Here is a 19,375-nt window from a genome sequence, read left to right as displayed (position 1 = left end):
TTCTGATGGTGTGAAGGCACTCCCTTTGTTAAGTGATGCTGGTTTTTCCTAATTAATTATATGGAGGCGACCTCCTTCCCCTCCCCGCCAGCCAAGGGCCTTTCTCAAGAGGGTTAGGGCTCTTGCACTTGCCCTCTTGCTGTGCGGCTTCGTGTCGGGCTTCCCGGGGGCGGTCCCCTGCGTGGCACAGGGAGCTGAGGCCGTGCCCCATGTCACGGGGGTAGGGAGGGGCAGAGGCAGGCCCCCAACTCGCGACTCCTAAGCCCACTGCTCTGCCTTCTTCAAAGAAAGCCAGTAGCCGGGGTCGACTCGGGTGACGTGTGGCTGTTTGAGCCCGAGAAAGCGGAGCGGGGCCGGGGCCGCGCGTGCAGCGTGCTCTGCTGCGGACGAGGTGTGCGCTTGTCACACGGTGCGCCTTGCAAACTGAGAAGAGAGCGTGAGGAAGATGCGGGGGCCGCTGGCAGGGCTTCACAGTGCGCTGGGTGGCGCCTTCCTGCCATAGCGGCCTTGTAGTAAAATAGCACCGAGTCCTCAAACCCAGCCCCCTCGTGACTCTGCCGGGCAGCAGTTGTGGCCCTCCCGGCCTTGCCACTCCGCTGTCGCTGCCGGGTCCCACGGCTGCAGTGACTGCTGTGTGGAGAAGGAAAGGGACACCAGGCCTTAGAAGAAGGGTGAGCCGCAGGGGCCGGCGTGGTTTCGTCCAGGCCTCTTATAGCCCCGTAAAGGCCAGCATTCCCTCCGGAGACTCCGGAGCGGGGGGAGGGGGACCCCAGGGCTTCTCAGAAGTCTGTCCCACTTAAGAGCTAGGACTCATGGGCTGGAAAGCTGTCCTTGCTTCCTCGGGGCCACACCTGCCTCTCAGGGGGTCCAGTCCTTTCCTCACATCTTCAGCATTTTCTCAAGGTTAAGGTGCAGGGGCGTTTCAGATTTTAAAATCAGAATAGTTACCCATTTCAGCCAAAACACTCAAGTCTTATGATAAATTGCACTTACAACTTAGTAAATGAATTAAATCACGTAAGGGTACTTTACATGCACTAACTGTGCTTGGCATATAATAAAATGACGTGTATTGAATGTTTACTAATTTTCCACAAGGGAAAAAATCACCAAAAAAAAACTTAAAAGGACAACAAAAAATGAGACCACGGAGCAAACATTATTTTAATTACAGATTGAAATACAGTGCATCAGATGACGCAAATAAAATACTGCACCAGTCTTTAAAAATCTGAACCATAAAGGTTTTACATTCTAGTACACTTAAATAAAACCGAAAAAATAAGTGCTTAGGTAACAAAACTGTACTTCAAGTTGTTTTAGAAACAGTTCTGTGCTAGGAACACACAAAGGAAAATGATCTGTTGTGCTGCTTTCAAACCGAATGGGAGCCTCTAGGGGTCCTCCTAGGGCCCAGGATGCTGACATTGGCAAGGATGGCCCACTTGGCTTCGCTGGCTCTGTCAAAAGCCGCCTCCAGCCCACACCAAGGTTGGCAGTCTTAGTGCAGCTGGGGATTATGTGATATTTCTGGGGAAGAAATGGGTCCCCATTTTAAAAAATCAGTATGTCAATGAATAATCCAGTTTATCCCTTCATAAATAAGGTTTCAGCTATGTGGGAAGCATGAATCAAAAGTTATGTCAATTAAAACACAGTTTAGAAGCAAATCCCCCAGATGATAAAAATGGAGAATTGATTTTAGGTTATCAAATTACCTCGAATAAATATTTGATACCTTATAGATACCAGATAATTTTCTATAAGAATCAGAAGGGTCCAAGTTGAAACCATCTCCTCTCTAAGTAGTTGAGTGTAAGAAACCTTTAAGAATGATGTTGTCAAAAATCAGGTCGCTGTGTAGGGCTCTGGGTAGCATCCAGGAATTTGAAACCAACCAGATACTACAAGGCAGTTGCATGCAGGTCTGACCCGATGAGCTCCCCCAACTCAAAGGCCAGCTTAATTCCTGCAGCGCTGGGGTCCCAGGCGGGGCTGGCAGGAATGGGCGCGGCCCTGGGCACCAGAAGGAGGAGGGTGGGGCCCAAATGTGCAAGATTCTGCATGAGGCGCCACGCGGAGCAGCTCAGAGCTCTAGTGGATGAACCAGCTGACGGTCAATTAATTCCTGCCCAGACTGATGGAGTCCCAGAGCCCAGCCGGTGAGTGAAGGTGTGAGATGGGGAGGAGAGGCCCGAGTGGCTCTGAGATGAGGAAACGGAGGGAGGCGAGTGCTCTGCTTTCGGCATCTGAAGTCATAGCGCAGTGGTTGCTTTAAAATACCGACATGCAGTGACGGGAATAAACCGAGTTGAAGGGATCTCGATAAAACGAGAACGATTATTTCAGACAGCAGATAACAGGCGAGAGCAGACCCGCTGTGACAGAGAGCTGTCAGCAGTAGGAAGTGGCAGGTCCCAGAGTCGGGTGAGGACGGAACACGTGGCCTTAAGTGGCCACATTCAAATTGTGCTTCAAATGTACCACGTCAAAGTTAGCATGAGCTTGGTTTGAAAATTCCTCACCCAGTCCCGTCAAGCAGATGCCTCCTTGGGTGACTAGTCTAAACATAAAAAAAGGACGTAGGAAAATAAAGGCATGTTTCTCTTTTTTAAAAATACCTTATATGTACACAATAGGAAGTGGTACCGGAGGACCCCTGGTGCGAGGAGGCCCTGGGGAAGACGGTGACGGCCTGTCTTCCCCCCGCACAGAGTTAACTGAAAAGCCCTGGAGGGGGAGCGGAGAGCTGGAAGGAGCCACGGGGCTGCCACGGGGCCTCTAGGGGAGCGGGGTGGCTTTTCACGAGGATTCCCCACCTTGAGCCTGAGCCCTGCGTTCCGCTCGCTCGAGTGTCCCCCACTCGGCCCTGGGAAGGCGGTGGCAGGAGGGAAAAGGGTGTTGACGACACAACAGCACTTATGCTGTCACCTAGCACACGGTCGGTCACTGGTGGAAAGCGCCGTTGAGACGCGGCAGGCACGGGCCTTAATCGGACAAGTCGCAGGTGCCCCGCCCGGGCTGCAGGGACAGCGGCCTCAGACCGACGTGTGCACGGGCGTGACCGAGTGTGACGGTGAGGAGCCCCGCTCAGACGAGGCTGAGGCGCGCGCGGCCACCTCCCGCTGCAGGTCCTCCACCCGCTTCTGCAGCTCCGCGCGGACGGCCAGCAGCTCCTTGAGGTTCTGGTGGATGGGCGTCTGCAGGCAGAGACGCGGGTCAGCGCCGCCTCCCGCCGCTCCCCAGCCCGGCCCCCGCCTCCCACCCCTCGCCCTCACCGCCGCGGGCACAGGGGCCCCTCCCCACGAGCCGTGGCCTGGCCGTCCTCCCCAGTGGGTGCTCCCTCGGCTGAGGCCACCACCCAGCAGCATCGATGGCCGTGGCCCTGCACACCCCCTGCACCTCCGTTTCTGCATCTCTGTACGTCGCGCTGCTGACTGAAAACCCTGCTGTTAAACCAGCACTTCCTGCACTTCGCAGCCGCGTGTCTTCATCAGCCTGGACGGGCGCGGGCAGAAGGCCCTGGAGGGGGCAGTGCCGGGGGAGGGGCCCAGGCCACTGGCTCCCGTCCCTGTTCACAAAGCCTGTGCCGGCCACGCCAGCGCCGCCCCCCGCCTCAGCCGATTCCTGCACCCGTCGATGCGCGGAGCACGGAGATGAGAACGGTGCTCCCGGGCTGTGGGGCCTCCCAGCCTTCCAGCCCGACTCTTCTGGCCACAGCGCCCACTCCCTCCCGCGCTCAGTTCGCAAGCTGCCTTGGGCACCTGCCGCAGCCCAGACAGCCCAGAGCTGGCATTGCCCTCGTGGAGTGAAGCAGACCGGGGAGGGAAGTCGCCGCCTGAGGGGCGAAGGGGCAGCAGCCACCAGCCTGGGCCCTGAGCCCCGGCCAGGCTCCGGGACGCCATGAACAGCCTCCACTGGCTTCCTCCTGCAGGCCTGCAGGTAAGATCCTGACCTTGGCTTCAAGGCCCTGTGTGGTCTGACCCCAGCCTGCCTCCCCTGGTCAGCCCTCACCAAGTCCTGCCTCTTCTCCCCTCCTGCATTCCCGAACCTTCCAGGTTTTGGAAGATGCCACACGTGTGCTGTCCCTTCTGCCTGGGGCACCATCCCCCGACCCTTTTCGCTCACAGGCTGGGCTTCATGCTACAGGGACAGGCTGGAAGGGCACTTGCTCTGGGCGGGGGCCTTTTGGAGACTCTGCACTCCTACCACGCCTGCGTGTTTCATCATGACCTCCCCACGAAGTCTGGGAGCCATCCCATCAGGGGTGCCAGTGGTGAGCACCCCAGTGGACGAAGAGGGAAGGTAGGAGACAGGTGAGAGAGACGCGAGACCCGAGAGCGAGCGACCAGAGAGGTGAGCGCATGCGAGGGATGAGGGGCAGAGGGACAGGGACGACAGAGCCAGACAAGGCAGGGGCGGCGGCCAGGTGTCCGCGACGCGCGAGGGTGCCCGGTAACCCGCCCAGAAGAGGCTCAGAACACACTCCTGACTTCAGCCCCCCAGGGAAGAGAGAGGGGGCGGCAGTGGGGGAGGCCCATGGCAAACGCCCCCAAACAAGGAGAGGCCACTGGGAGGTGGGCAACAGCTCCCCTCTTAGCCTCAGACCTACTGGGTATTTTCCCGTTTTGTGGGACTTGATTCCAGTCGCTTTGCGATCAAGCTACCATTACCAACAGCCAGGCCCTGGGGTCAGAGAGGCGGGCCATACAGGTGACACGTGACTTCACACCCACCCAGGCCCGAGACTCTCAGCTTAGCCTCCACGTAGCCTTATCTTTTGTCACACGTTATCTTCATTTACAATAGATCAAAGGCATGCTTGTTAGAGAAAATGCCCAGTCGCCCAGCGCTAGCATGTGTGACACAAAACGCCACAAGAGTCCCCACACAGCCATCCTCTGATGGAGGCCCAGGCGGCCCCCTCCAGGCAGCTATCCTAGCCCCTCCTCCTCCTCAAAGAGGCCAGCCGCCTTGTGCCCCTGCCTTTCTTTCCTGCCCCCGCCTCTGCTCTGCCCAGCCCGGCTCCCTGCCCCATCACTGGACACCAGCCTTCACGCTGATCCCCTGGCCAGGCCCCGCTGCTGCGCTGCTACCGTGAGCCTCCTGCAAAGCTGCGGTGGCCCACAGCCCCTGCGATCAAGTCCTCACCTGAAGATGCAGGGGGGACGCACAAAGCTAGACCACCCCCTGAGCCCTCCAAGCACTGTCCCGGGCTCTGTAGGGATCCGTTTGCCACTCGCACCCCTGCGAGGTCTCAGGAGGCTGGGGACCTTCTGCGCAGTGGGCACTGACTCACTGCCAGGGTCAGCGTCTGGCCCTGGCCGGGGCGCCCCCGAGAGCCTCATCCCAGAGCAGCGATGCCAGTGCTTCTCACGATCGTCCTGAGCTGAGTGCGCTCAGACGAGTACGAACTCGCGTGCTCTCGAGAACAGAGGAGCGTGCAGCATGCAGGCTTGAAGAAGGAGTTGGGCCCTGTCCTCACCAAGTTCGTGACCAGCACAGGGCCAGGCTGGTAGCGCCAGCAGAGGAAGCCGGGTGGGGGAGGGGGGCGGGGGCGGTAGGAGACCTCAGCCCTGGTGTATTTCTAACAACACACCACGTAGGAAGGAGCTGCCAGAAGGCTTGGGTGCCTAAGCGACTCAAGACTGGAAAGCAGCGCTCCAGGGGCCCTGGATTTGGCAGCCTAAGACCACGAGCCGGGTCAGGGCGCCGGGTCAGGGCAGAGCGCTGCGCCAGGAGCTCGTGTGGGGGTGATTCAATCTCATAACAGCGCTTGTGTCAGGGGCCAGCCTTGCAGAATGCCAAATCTAAGAGGAGAGGGAAATGGCGATGAACACCACCTTGTCCCTGTGGCCCGGAGAAGGGAATCCGGGAGCTGAGATGACAGACCCAGAGGCCTGGGGGGGCGGGGCGGGTGACAGGAGGCCGCCAGGCGCCAAAGGGGCCGTCGCGGGACTGACTTTGGCTGCACGAGTCCAGGGTCACAAGACGCGTGGGTTACTCACAAGAGGGAAGGGGACAGGTTTGGGGACCATGCTCGTGAGGTGGCTTTTTGAAGGCCACGGCCAATTAACTTTCCAGATGCCATGGAACTAACAGGAGGGGTGCTCGTCGGTACAGGCGTGAGCACAGGACGCCTGAAATTAGTGACTGATGATGGCATACTGGCCACGAAACTGAAAACCTGTATTTCGAATACTGACCACTGACCAAAGAAGTTGCCTAACTGTATACTGTTGTTTGGTTTCATGGGAAAAGAGCTGAGACTGTGCCTCAACTTCAGATGTTGTTCAATAAAGGGAACATTTTACAACTCCTGAAAGTTGGCATTTTTGCTACTCAAAACACACATTAAATCCAGAACCCTGGTGTTCAGTAGGTAGAAACGTGCTCTGGCCCTGCTGGCGCCCAGCATGTCCGTGCCGGTGTGGACGTGCCCGCTGCCCTGGCCACTTCAACGCGGGAAGCAGCTAGTGGCCCCATGCCCGCGTTAGACATTTGCCTCGTATGCGGTGACAGAAGCTGGGCCCTCAGAGTAAGTGCAGGGGCGGGTCAGGTCAGGGAAGGTTTCATAAGAAAAGGTTCTCTGAGCGTCCCCTGTCGGCATGGTGTGAGGCCGAGGGCAGGGAAAGCGTTCTGGGGTCAGAGGGTTTGAGGGGCCCCTGGCGGGATGTGGCATCCATCGCAGGCCAGGAGACGGGGGCATGGGTGGGGGGCGACGGGAGGCCCGGTTCAGGGGCTGCTCCGGGAGGAGGACAAGTGCTGTGCTGAACAGGCCCTGATAGTGACGCTCTGGAGGACAGTCCTCAGGTCTCCAGGGCAGCGCAGCCAACTCAGAGGGTTAGAGGATGAAAGGGCTTCCATAGCTGAAGCTTCACGGAACTGGTGGACAGAGCAAGGAAAGAGAGTAAGGGAAAGAGGAGGCGAGTGGCGAGGCGAGGCGAGGTGAGTGGTGAGCCGCGCACAAGCAGGAAGTGGTGCCCCAGGCGGCAGGCTGCACTGTCAGGACGGAGCCCGAAGCCGAGGCTACAGCAAGCGAACTTCTAGCATGGAGGGAAGGTTAGTGAAGTGACGGCCCTGTCCACGTTCACATGCCACGCAACTGAGAGGGACATGAACAGTTCAGTCCTCCCCATGGTTAGTGGGGCTTGGGGACTATTACAGGTGTCCCCCCCTAAATTTCGTAAGTTGAAATTCCAACCCTCAGTACCAAAGAATGTGACCTTATTTGCAGAGAGAGTCTTTACAGAGGTAATGAGATTAAAATGAGGTCAGTAGGGTGGCCCTAATCCAGTATGACTGGTGTCCCTATGAAAAGGGGAAATCTGGACACAGATACACATAGAGGGAAGATGATGTGAAAAGGCACAGGGAGGGCTTCCCTGGTGGCGCAGTGGTTGAGAATCTGCCTGCCAATGCATGGGACACGGGTTCGAGCCCTGGTCTGGGAAGATCCCACATGCCGCGGAGCAACTAGGCCCGTGAGCCACAACTACTGAGCTTGCGCGACTGGAGCCTGTGCCCCGCGACGGGAGGGGCCACGATAGTGAGAGGCCCGCGCACCACGATGAAGAGTGGCCCCCGCTTGCCGCAACTAGAGAAAGCCCTCGCACAGAAACGAAGACCCAATACAGCCAAAAATAAATAAATAAAATTTTTTTTTTTAAATGAAACTTTAAAAAAAAAAAAAGGCACAGGGAGCAGATGGCCGTCTACAAGCCAAGGAAAGAGGCCTGGAACAGATCCTGCCCTCACGGCCCCCAGAAGGAACCAACCCTGAGACGCCTTGATTTTGGACTTCCGGCCTCCAGAACTGGGGGACAATACATTTCTGTTGTTTGACCCACCCAGTCTGTGGGACTTTGTCACGGCTGCCCACGCAGAAGGAGACAGATGAAACATGCCTGGAGAGACTCTGAAGGCACAGAGCAAGAGGGAGGGACCAAGCAGGAGGAGGGCAGAGAGGAAAGGCATATCTGCACACCTGGGGCCGACAGAAGTGATGAGGTCAAACTGGGCCCTGGAGACATGCTCCTGGTGCACAGCCAGTAAACCCGAAGACAATTCAACTTAAAAAAAAAAAGCCCAGAACCCTCAGTAGAAAGCCATCTGCCCGTGGAGGTGAGGGCTGGCTGCCTTGTTCTCCTCACCCACACCCACCACATCCCAGCCACCCGGCTGGAAGAGTTCAGCCACCGAACACCAAGGGCGACCACAGCTCGGCTGCCTGGCCCTGCTGTGCACTGTTCTGTAATATTTCTTCAATCTCAGCAGATGTTACAGTGAAAAGGGAGGGGGAAACGACCGCTTCCTCAAGGGGGTGCGTGCTCTGTGTGTGACTCGGCACGTGCCCTCTTTCTGTTGTGCTACCAGAGTCTGTAAGCTGTGACCAAGTCGAGTCATCGGAAGGACTGACAAATGCAGTAATTTACAACACTTCATCAGCTGTGTACCTTCACATAATTCTACACCACCATGTTTCCTTGGGCAGAAAGATATGCTTTTTTTGAAAAGAAAAAAAGGTACCTGAGGCCTCATTCGTGGATTCCATCGCACGTAATAGTTTACCCATAATTCCAAATGACTCAGACTAGTAACAGGATATAGGACGTGGTTTTCATAATTCACAAAGAAGGGATTAGAAAATTCATCCAGCTGGCTATTGATATAAGACCATAAAGATATAGTCTTTGTATATACATCCTGAAAAACAAAAAAGGAATACATTGAAATAAATTCAACTTTCCTTCATAGCCTCAAGAATTTGTACCACGTGGAGAAAAGGACTTGAACAATGAAGCGGGTTCAACTGATAAAAATCAGGAACATTTACTAAGTCCCACCCCATCCCTCTGCACGCACGGCCTCGTGCTGGGATGACCCCAAAACAAACCAGTTACTGTCCTAGAAAAACGTATTGCTGAGTCAGATGACATCTGGCGACTGTGTCTGTTTGAAGGCAGAATTAGAACTTTCTAACAATCCCAGGATGATGGGGCCCGTATTTAACAAATACATTTTTTATTCTTTTTTGCACCTTGCTTGTGTGACCCTTAATATTAAGGACCATAGGTAGAATTTACAGATAAGATTCCTTTCACTGGAAAATCATGGCTATCTGGGGGGAAACCTGTGGGGTGGCAGGCTGAAGAAGCCTTATATAGAGAATATATCATTAAATTATAGATCCCCACCTCCCCATTTTACAGTACACTGTAACTTTGCATTGCTCATTGGAATGCAGACACCCAAACCCACAGGCATGATGGGGCAGACAGACATTAAACATGGATCAAGTACAAAGCCAAAGTGAGAAAACGGTGAGGCCAGGAGTGTTTTCCACCATTCTGCTGCTCCCAAGACAGCTGACTTCTCCCCAAGTTATCTAGACACAAGAGATTAGGATCTTTTCATATTTTATATTTTATATTTACAAGAGAAACACCAGCAATAATTCAAGGGACCCCAAATAGCCAAACAATCTTGGGAAAAAAGAACAAATTTGGAAGTCTCACACTTCCCAATTTCAAGACTTACTACGAAGTTGCAGTAATCAATACAGGTGGTACTGGCATAGGATGGATAGACAGACATATACATCAATGAAAAAGACTAGAGAGTACAGAAATGAACCTTCACATTTATGGTCAACTGATTTTCAACAAGGATGCCAAGAAAATTCAATGGGAGAAAGACAATGTTTTCAACAAACAGTGCTGAGACAACTAGATAACCACATGCAAAAAAATGAAGTTGAACCGTTACCTCACACCACATACAAAAAGTAACTCAAAATGGACAATAGGCCTAAACATATAAAAGGTCATGAAGAACCTAGTGGCAAGACGGGAATAAAGACACAGACCTACTAGAGAATGGACTTGAGGATATGGGGAGGAGGAGGGGTGAGATGTGACAGGGTGAGAGAGTGTCATGGACATATATACACTACCAAATGTAAAATAGCTAGCTAGGGGGAAGCAGCCGCATAGCACAGGGAGATCAGCTCGGTGCTTTGTGACCACCTAGAGGGGTGGGATAGGGAGGGTGGGAGGGAGGGAGATGCAAGAGGGAAGAGATATGGGAACATATGTATATGTATAACTGATTCACTTTGTTATAAAGCAGAAACTAACACACCATTGTAAAGCAATTATACTCCAATAAAGATGTTTTTTAAAAAAAAAAAAAGAGCTAAAAACTCTTAGAAGAAAACACAGGCTTAAATTTTCATGACCTTGAGTTAGGCAATGGTTTCTTAGATATGACAACAAAAGCACAAGCAAAAATAACAACAAAAAAACCCCAGATAAGTTGGACTATATCAAAATTAAAGATGTGTGTTTCAAATGACACCATCAAAGAAGTGAAAACACAGTGCACAGAATGGAAGAAAATATTTGCAAATCATATCTGATAAGGGACTTATATATGTAAAGAATACATAAGGAACTCTTTCACTCAATAATAACAAGATAACCCAAATAAAAATGGGCAAAGGCTCTGAATAAACATTTGTCCACAGACATATACAGATGGCCAATAAGCACATGAAGCGATGCTCAGCATCATCAGTCCTCAGAGAAATGCACACGAAAATCACAATGAAATATCACTTCACACCCAACTGGGATGGCTAGAATCAAAAAGATAAACAATAACAAGTGTCTACAAAGATGTGAAGAAAATTGGACCCTAAGACATTGCTGGTAAAAATGTTAAATATTGCAACTGCTTTGGAAAACAGTCTGGTGGTTCCTCAAAGGGTTAAACATAGAGCTACCATATGACCCAGCAATTGGACTCCTAGGTGTCTCCCCAAGAGAAGTGAAAGCATATGTCCTCACAAAACCTTGAACATGAATGTTCACAGCAGCAGTATTCATAAGAGCCCAAAGTAGAAACAACCCAAATGTCCATCTGCTGATGACTAGATAAACAAATTGTGGTCTGTCCATACAATGGAATATTATTCAGTCATGAAAAAGGAATGACACACTGGTATATGCTAAACATGGATGAACCTTGAAAACAGTATGCTTAGTGAAATAAGCCAGACACAGGAGGACAAATAACTGTATGATTCTATTTATACAAAATGTCCAGAAGAGGTGAATTCATAGAGACGGAAAGTAGATTAGTGGTTGCCGGGGGCTGGGCAGAGGGAGGAATGGGGAGTGACTGCTAACGGGTATGGGATTTCTTTTTGGGGTGATGAGAATTTTATGAAATTAGATGGTGGTGATGGTTGCACCCTGAATATATTAAAAACCACTGAACAGTCCACTTTAAAAGGGTTAATTGTATGGTATGTAAATTGCATCTCAAGAGAGCTGATTTTTTAGAGTACATTTTGATTTAAAAAAAAGATAAGACCACAAGGATTTAAATTCTACATATGAATCATATTGTTCTGTTGACGTTTTCTTTAAAAACAGCTTTACTGAGATAAGTCACATACCATAAAATTCACTCATTTAAATTCTTTTTCTTCATTAGGAGGTTAACAGGGCCCCATTACACTGGGCCCTCAGGAATGTGGACTTGACCCCGATCACAGTGGGAAGCCACAGGGAGGTTTCAAGCAGAGGAGAGGCACGTGACCGGTCTGAAGTTTGAAGTTTGGGAGCGCTGCCCTGGTCGCTATGCTTGGATTCCCTGGAGGTCAGAAATGCTCGTTTCTGGGCAGCTGCCTTAGTTCCAGATGCGAGACTGTGGGCTGGGTAGGCTTCAACTAGGCTTGTCGTGGCGGAGTAGTGAGGGGTGGCCAGATTACAAATCCATCCTGGGGACAGGGCTGGCAGTACTCACTGAGGGACTGAACGTGGCAGCTGAGGTGAGGGCGAGGGAGGGATTGAAGATGGCCCCTATGTATGTATGTGGCCTTAGCACCTAGATGGGCAGAGGTGCCACTGAGTGGGATGCAAAAGGGTGGGGGAGGAAGAGGAAAACAGCATTTGGATCCCCAAGACAGATGAAGTTACCTAGAGAGAGAACAAGAAGAGGACCCGGGCCCGGGCGACTCCAAGTTTAGAGATGGGTTAAAAGGAAAGAGACTGAGCAGGGAAGGCCAGCGAGGTGGGGGAGAACCAGAGAGGGCATGGGGTGAGGGAGTGGTTAGCTGTGCACTGAGAGAGAGGGAGGTGGGCTCTGGGGGCCTGCCGTTTTCTCCTAAGTTCTCGAATGTTCTAGCACACTAAACCCGCTGGCAGAAGTCCTTTTCTATGAACCAGAGGACACTCTTTAAGCTGCCTTCCCCCAATGCTTCCTCACTTTTGATCATTTCTGTCTTTTATCCCAAAGTGAGGAGAAAAGGAAGAGGTAAATCTAACAGAGAAGCTTGGTAACTGCTCCTTTATCAGCTTGATGGAAACAAAGTTGAGCTTGCTACCTCGGGAGAGGTTTGGGCTCATCTACAGACTTCCTTGTCCACGGTCTCCCAGTACCCTTCTGCCCAAGAGCACAGAGACAGACAAGCAGGATCATAGCATTTTGGAGATTAGGGGGTCCAGAGTCTAGTCCTGACCCTGGAGACCTCAGGGAGCTGTGGGCTCCCTGGGCCCCAGCACCCGTAAAGGAAGGGGCTTTCGTCAACTCAGCTGGAAGATTAGACACATGCGCTGGGGCTGGTGAACCCTGGGAGGGCATTTCGTGCAACCCCTCCATTTACAGACAGCAGCAGGGCGAGACCCAAGTCCCCTCTCCATTCAGTCCCCCTTCTGCAGTGGCACTTAATGGGAAAGGCACTCGAGCAATCAGGAAAGCCAGAGGCTATAATACACTTACCTCTTTCAGTCGCTGCTGTTCACAGTTGCACAAGAAAGTCCCAAAGAGACAGCTATAAAGGTGATCCAAAATTGTAATCAAGAATAGTTCATTAAACTCGAATGCTGAAGGAAACTTAAATGGAGAGAGAAATAAGGTTTAGTTTTAAAGTTCAATTTCTAAAACAAACTGGTACTAACTTTTTTTTGAAAGACAGCTAAGCTACAACTTGGAATATAGCCAAAGATTAAAAGGAAATCTGAGGCCATATAGAACTTAATTGTCTCTAGTTTCCGGGCCAAGCTTATAGATCTGGCTGAGAAACAACCTGAAGCAACAAAAACTGTTGTACTTTTCAGCGCCTAAGAAAGCTTATAGAGCTTCCACTTCTTGCCACGATGACAGAACAGCCTGCATTCACCCTTCTGCCAGAAACAACTAGAGAGCTGGACAAAATATACGACCCAGCTGTTTGTAGACATTGGCAACAGCCAGGAGCACAGGACTGGGATAACCACACCCCACCCCAGCTCAGAATGGAAACCAATGAGACAAGTCCTACTACCGTCCCAGCTTCCCTTGGGGAAGCACATTCTGAGTCACGGAGAAGGGAGGGGGATTCCCAGGTAAGTGACTGAAGAAGAAATAGAAAGTCCTTTTCTGTTAAACAAACAACTCGAAATTAAAAACCTTCCCACAGAGACAACTCCATGGACATACATCCCCAAATTCTTACCAATATGTAAGCACACTGAACCTGGCAATATACAATGTAAAAGGGGTAACACCACATGACCAAGTGGGGTTTGTCTCAGGAATGCAAGGCTGGTTTAAGATTTGAAGATCAAGGTTACCAAAAAAAAAAAAACCAAAAAACTATTATTGTAATTCGCTATATTAACAGAATAAGGAGGAAAACCACACGATCCTCTCAGTTGCTGTTTCAGGTAATTCTTAATGGGGCTAGCAAAATTCCAGCACAGAATTACCATTGCCGTGACGTTCTAGCCAGTAGCTGACATTTAGTAGCCGTGATAGAGACGATCTGGAAATGATGATAATGATCCTAGCAGCAGGCGTGCACTGGGAGCCTACCATGTACCAGAATTCTAATGTAAAAACATAGTGAAATACTCATCGCCTATTCAATGAAGCAAAGCCAATTAGAACAAAACCAAATAGAACTACCCAGCATATTTTTGTGCATCAGCGTACTTTAAAGATCTATTCCCTAATCAGAGATGTTTGCACACTGTCACAACTAATTCTGTCATCTCTAGAGTGACAACCAGGGTCACTGATGGAAAGTTTATTTTTTAAGCTTATCTTTATTACTTTACTAGACCAGAGACAAGCTTCTCAATTCGAAACAAGGGTCAATTCAGGACTGTCCAAACTCCATCTGAAATTGTTATTTTCCTCACCAGGCTATGACATTAGCCAACCTAAGGAATTCTGCTCAGCTGCCCTAGATTAAGATTTGCCTCTCTCTACCTTTAAGGATTGCTCTCAGAGAAACACAAAACTTTTTTTTTTAATCTTGTTCTTAGATGAACCAAATCAATGATGAACTAAATCAACTAAATCTGGCCAAGTACATTATGTCAATTTTTTCTAGTATTTTTCTGTGCAGCTTAGTCATGCTCTATTTATAAGTTATTGGCACCAAGAAATTTATGAATTTTAAGCAAAAATATAACAGTTACATATATACTGAGGCAATTAAATCAAGGATAGAAATGGAAGGTCTGTATTTCATTTTCAAACGTTTAAAAATATACATTTATCAACAGGACAGCAAAGCTTCTACTGACATATTTTTGAAGTCATATGAGTCTTTAGTCCTAACCCTGAGCCCGCATTCTGGATCTGGGAGCTTGGCTGGGCGGGCCGTGGAGGTGGGTATCGCCACTGACTACAAGCCTTACTCTGGCCAGGTGGGTAGCAGGTATGGGAGGTCAGGGTGGGCGGGGCTCAGCCCAAGCCGGTTGGCACCCACAACACGGGGACACAAAGGCTCCATCTATTCATGGTAGGTCAGGACTGCTATTCGCATCCGAAGGGCACTGTAGTGTTAAACTCAGTTCAGGAAACGTTTCATCAGAGGAATTAGCAACCGCTAGATACAGATAAAAGATTAAGCCCCTGTGATTCACAGTTTGTTTTAGCCTTTTCTCCTCGAAACTATACCATATACTGTAAAAAGTGTGGTCTCAAAAACCCCATAGAAATCCATAATGAAATTCTGCACCTATTGATGGACAAAAACATCAACTATTAAACCAATCCAAAAGGGTAAAAAGTCTGTTAAACTGAGGTTATTGCAGAATGTCTTTGAGACTCTTCTCTGGAGTCCTTCAATGACTTTTTCCCTCAGTTCCTTTGATATCAATTTGTGCACACAGACTAGTTCATTTCATTGAGATGTCTAACAACGTTACACTGACTTAGCTTATTTGATTTAGCAGTAGGAAACCTAAAAATAAGTTAATCTTGTCACATTAATGCATCTTTTCTGACAAGCTACATATCTCATTCACTTGTAACTTAATTCATAGTTAGACTGATTACTGGTGTGTCTCCTTCTAATGCATTAACAATGGTATTTTAAAAGAAATTAATTATACACATTTCATGGACAGAATCTTAAAGCTTGTAAGAGGCATCTGAAATCTTCTAACCCAAACCCCTCATTTTCTTTCTTAAAAATCCAGTAAACATTACAAAAATTATATAAATTAGACATGAAAATAGGCACTAAGCAATATGAAGAATGGAAGTCAGTTTGAAGATGCTATACACACACACACACACACACACACACTTTAGGCATTTGGGAGGAATAAGCTACTTCACATCCACAAAAATGGTGCTTACCCCTTCAGAAGCATCAGAATTATTTTCTGTGTTCAGCCTTTTTATGTAATTTTTCTGAAATGTATTTCATACCTTCTTGTCTTAACCTGAATGTAACCATCATTTAATTTTGTTACTGGCTTGGAAATCAGTACAAATTGCGAGTACATGGCACTACAAAACAGTAAGACTTCAGGCCAGTGTCCATGCCTTTTGAGTATGTGTTTGCCGTTCCCTGTTACTCATACCATCGGGTGCCTGCCGCTGAGACCGCCCCTCCTCTACCTCCCACCCCTCTACCTAACTGGCTGCTTTGAATCAGCCGTGAACTAGCACTCAGATGATGCAAGAGCCCAATCAGCTTGGGGAAGCTGGGTCTAAAAGTACGAGTAAGTTCTAAGGGAGGGCCTGAGGACTCTGTGAACTCGACTTTGGCTGCTTAGAATCCCACGCCACCCCACTTTTTTTCTAATTTCTGAAGGTATATCTGTCTATCCTCTCATGATCCTTGCTACCCCAGTGTGATCTGTGGACCAGTAGCACAGCCTGGGAGCTTGTTAGAAATGCAGACTCTCAGGCTCTGCCCCAGACCCATGAATCAGAACTGCATTTTGACAAGATCCCCAGGGGATTTGTGTGCACAATGAAGTTTAAGCAGCGCCCCAGTAGAGCAGAATCCCTGGAGGGCTTGTGAAACAGAGTGCTGCCCCCCATCCAGGGTCAGCAGGTCTGGGGCGGGGCCTGAGAATCTGCATCTCTCAGTTCCGGGGAGGCTGAGGCTACTGGCCCCAGGACTGCACTGGGAACCACTTGTCTGGATCACTTGTCCTGTAGCTCATGTTCATATCAGAACCACCTGGGGAGCTTTTAAGAACTACACACACCTGGGCCTCTCCCCAGGCCCACAGGAAGAAGGGTCTCCAGGGGCAGGGCCCAAGCAGGCGCATCTTTAATATGATATGGTCCCCTTCATGTGCCTGAAGCGGTCAAGGCCAGACCTCCAGGTCAACAGGAAGGAGAGAGCCCAGGCCATGCTCTTCTATCCTCTCTTCCCCACAATCCCACCCAAGCAGGCACTCTGGAAAGGGCTCCGTACTTTGCTTGCTCTTTCTCCCTCTCCCTCGCCTCTGTCCCTCTCACTGTATCTCTGCCTCTATTTCAGTTTCCCTCCTGTCTCTGTCCCTCTGGCTCCCTCCGGCACTCTGGCTTGCTCTCTGGCTCTGATTCCAGGTCCATTCGTATGGCACAATGTCCTATCATGAGGGTAAGACCCCAAACTCAGGTTTCGACGCTGGAGATGAGGGAAGAAACAGCACATGCCTTCTGGCCTGCTGACCATCGGGCCAACTGGCTTAGGGCAGGGAGACCCCTGCGTGGCCACCTGGCTTACCAGGGCCCCATGCACTGCCGGGTAAGGAATGACAAGATGCTCAGCAGCTTCCTATCTGCCACTGGTCCTGGGACAGTCCTTTTCCTCCTCACCTTGGGGTGGGAGGGGCTGTGGCCTGGGGCGGGGCGTAGAGGGTCCTGGATTCCCTGGTCTCCACCCCCTTTGTTCAGTCACATCCCCATTTCTAACACCTGGGAATCTTCCAGCACCTGCCCAGCAGCGGGCTGTGCTTGCTTGCCCTGACAGAGAGAGGGCAAGTGAAAGAAAGAGAAGGACTGAGGGGCAGGAGAAAAGCACCTTTTGGTGTGAAGTTGGTTGTTTCCAATTTTCTGCTTATATTTCTAAGTAATTAGAATCAAACTGAGTTAAATGACAGAAGGGGTCATATTTAACACACACATCTTCACTTTGAACAAACCTGAAATTAAAGTTTGTCTTCAACTTTAAGATATGTTTGGATCAGACTATAAAGGTCAGAAATAGACTTGAAATCTCTCACCTGTCTCGTCATTTGCCAAACACAGTCAATAAACTGAAGAAATATAGGGGATCGGTCAGCATCTGCATGGTTGTCATTGCCATGGCCCACTCGCTGAAAACAATCAGGAGGTTAAACATTTTAACGTGTGCCGTGGTCCTCTCAAGGTCACTTTAAATTGCCTGGTGGCAAGAAGCATGTCTCCTTTACATGTCCCAAGGCCTAACAGAGTTCCCGGCACATAAAAGGCACTCAAAAACGTTCATCGCGTTGAACCGACTGCCATTACGCTTAGGAAACAAAATTTCAGTGTACTGTTTTTACATGTTGATTGTTTCATAACTTCCCTTTAATATAGTCGAGATCAAGAAGTTATAAGCAAAAGGCCAGCCAACTTTTCAGTCCACCCCAGCCACCACTCCGGGTGCTCAGTGTCAACGTGGGACCAGCAATTAGCAGCTCACAAAGCACATGACGACTGCCATTTTCTCCACAAGTGTAGTTTTTTTCCCCCATTTTTCAGAAATGTCAGGAAGTCTGAGAATCAAAACAGCAACTAACAATCTACAAGTTTTAGCCAATTCTGCATGACTCAGAGAACCTCAAAGCCTCACTGTTGAAATGGTAATGGGGAGTCTTCAAGGCAGTCCGGGATTGTATCTCCAGGTTTTTTTTTCCAGTTTTAAGACATAACTGATATCCAGTATTGTATATCATACCTTTTGATATTTTACAAGATGTTAATAGATTCACATTAAAAGGTAAAAGATAATTTCAAACACATAAACAGGACTGACAAAAACACTGAAAATATCAAGTTAAAAACAGCTCAGGAGTGAGCATTCTAACACAAACTTCAAGTAATTTGATGACTAAGCAAAAGGCTGAAAAAGAAAGTTATGAAGATACAAGGCGATCACCACACAGGAAGATCGAGAAATACTGGGCCTATGAAATCGCCACCAAGAAAGGCAGAAAAAGAAAGAAATGACCAAGTCAACATGAACACCTCAAAGGAACAGTATACTGCCTTCTTTTTTAAAAAAATTTTTAATTGTAGTGAAATATACACATCAAATTTACCATCATAACCATTTTAAGTGTACAGTTCAGTGGCATTAAGTACATTCACACTGTTGTACAACCATCACCAGCATCCATCTCTAGAACTTCCCAAACTGAAAGAGTAACTCCCTATTCCCCTCCCCCAGCCCCTGGCCCCCCCCTCATCCTCCTTTGTCTCTACAGATTTGACTGCTCTAGATACTTATACACGTGGAATCATGCAGTTTATTTGTCCTTTCGCAACTGGCTTCTTTCATTTAGCATAATGTCCTCTTAATTCATCCGTGTTGTAGCAGGTGTCAGAATTTTCTTCCCTTTGAAAGCTGAATAACATTCCACTGTACGGATAGACCACAATCTATTTAACCATTCATCTGTTGATGGACACTGGGTTACTTCCACCTTTGGGCTATCGTGAATCATGCTGCTATGAACATGGGTGTGCAAATAAGTGTTTGAGTCTCTGTTTTCACTTCTTTGGGGTACATACTCAGAAGCAGAGTTGCTGGATCACATGGCAGCTCTCTGTTTGATTTTCTGAGGCACTGCCATACTGTTTTCCGAGCGGCCGCGTGCACTGCATTATCTCTGTACCTCTTTTATAAAATAATGTGTGGAACCTGCTCCTCAGTATTTCAGGCACCAGGGCAAGTTTTGCACCGACAGTTTACAATTTAAGATTCATTCTTTCTTTTAATAGACACGCACTGAACTCTTACGGTGCGTGCAAGGCGTCCCCCACCCCAACCCTCAGGATTTCAGGTGGTTTCATGGGGTCCAGTGGAGGCCAGGCCCCTGGCTAGGAACCTGGGGTACCA

The 19,375-nt window shown here is 49.4% G+C and overlaps 1 protein-coding gene across 9 annotated transcripts in view; it reads right to left on the bottom strand.

Moving 5' to 3' along the window:
- Window positions 1-1,140: 1,140 nt before the first annotated feature.
- MTMR1 (myotubularin related protein 1) overlaps window positions 1,141-19,375 on the bottom strand; it is a 67,386-nt gene continuing 49,151 nt past the window's right edge. For 5 of the 9 annotated variants that reach the window (XM_057539131.1, XM_057539133.1, XM_057539132.1 and 2 more), the window contains 4 exons: window positions 17,514-17,606; window positions 12,790-12,903; window positions 8,530-8,706; window positions 1,141-1,530 (listed from right to left, as the gene is read on the bottom strand). In XM_057539131.1, coding sequence (XP_057395114.1) covers window positions 1,264-1,530; window positions 8,530-8,706; window positions 12,790-12,903; window positions 17,514-17,606 — 651 coding nt within the window. In that variant the 3' untranslated portion in view covers window positions 1,141-1,263. Of the gene's footprint in view, window positions 3,201-8,529; window positions 8,707-12,789; window positions 12,904-17,513; window positions 17,607-19,375 lie in introns of all 9 variants that reach the window. The other 4 variants (XM_057539137.1, XM_057539136.1, XM_057539138.1 and 1 more) reach the window with 2 other exon arrangements.

The sequence above is a fragment of the Balaenoptera acutorostrata genome, chromosome X (assembly GCF_949987535.1).
Source record: "Balaenoptera acutorostrata chromosome X, mBalAcu1.1, whole genome shotgun sequence".
Classification (NCBI taxonomy): domain Eukaryota; kingdom Metazoa; phylum Chordata; class Mammalia; order Artiodactyla; family Balaenopteridae; genus Balaenoptera; species Balaenoptera acutorostrata.
This window is presented reverse-complemented; position numbering and strand designations above follow the sequence as displayed.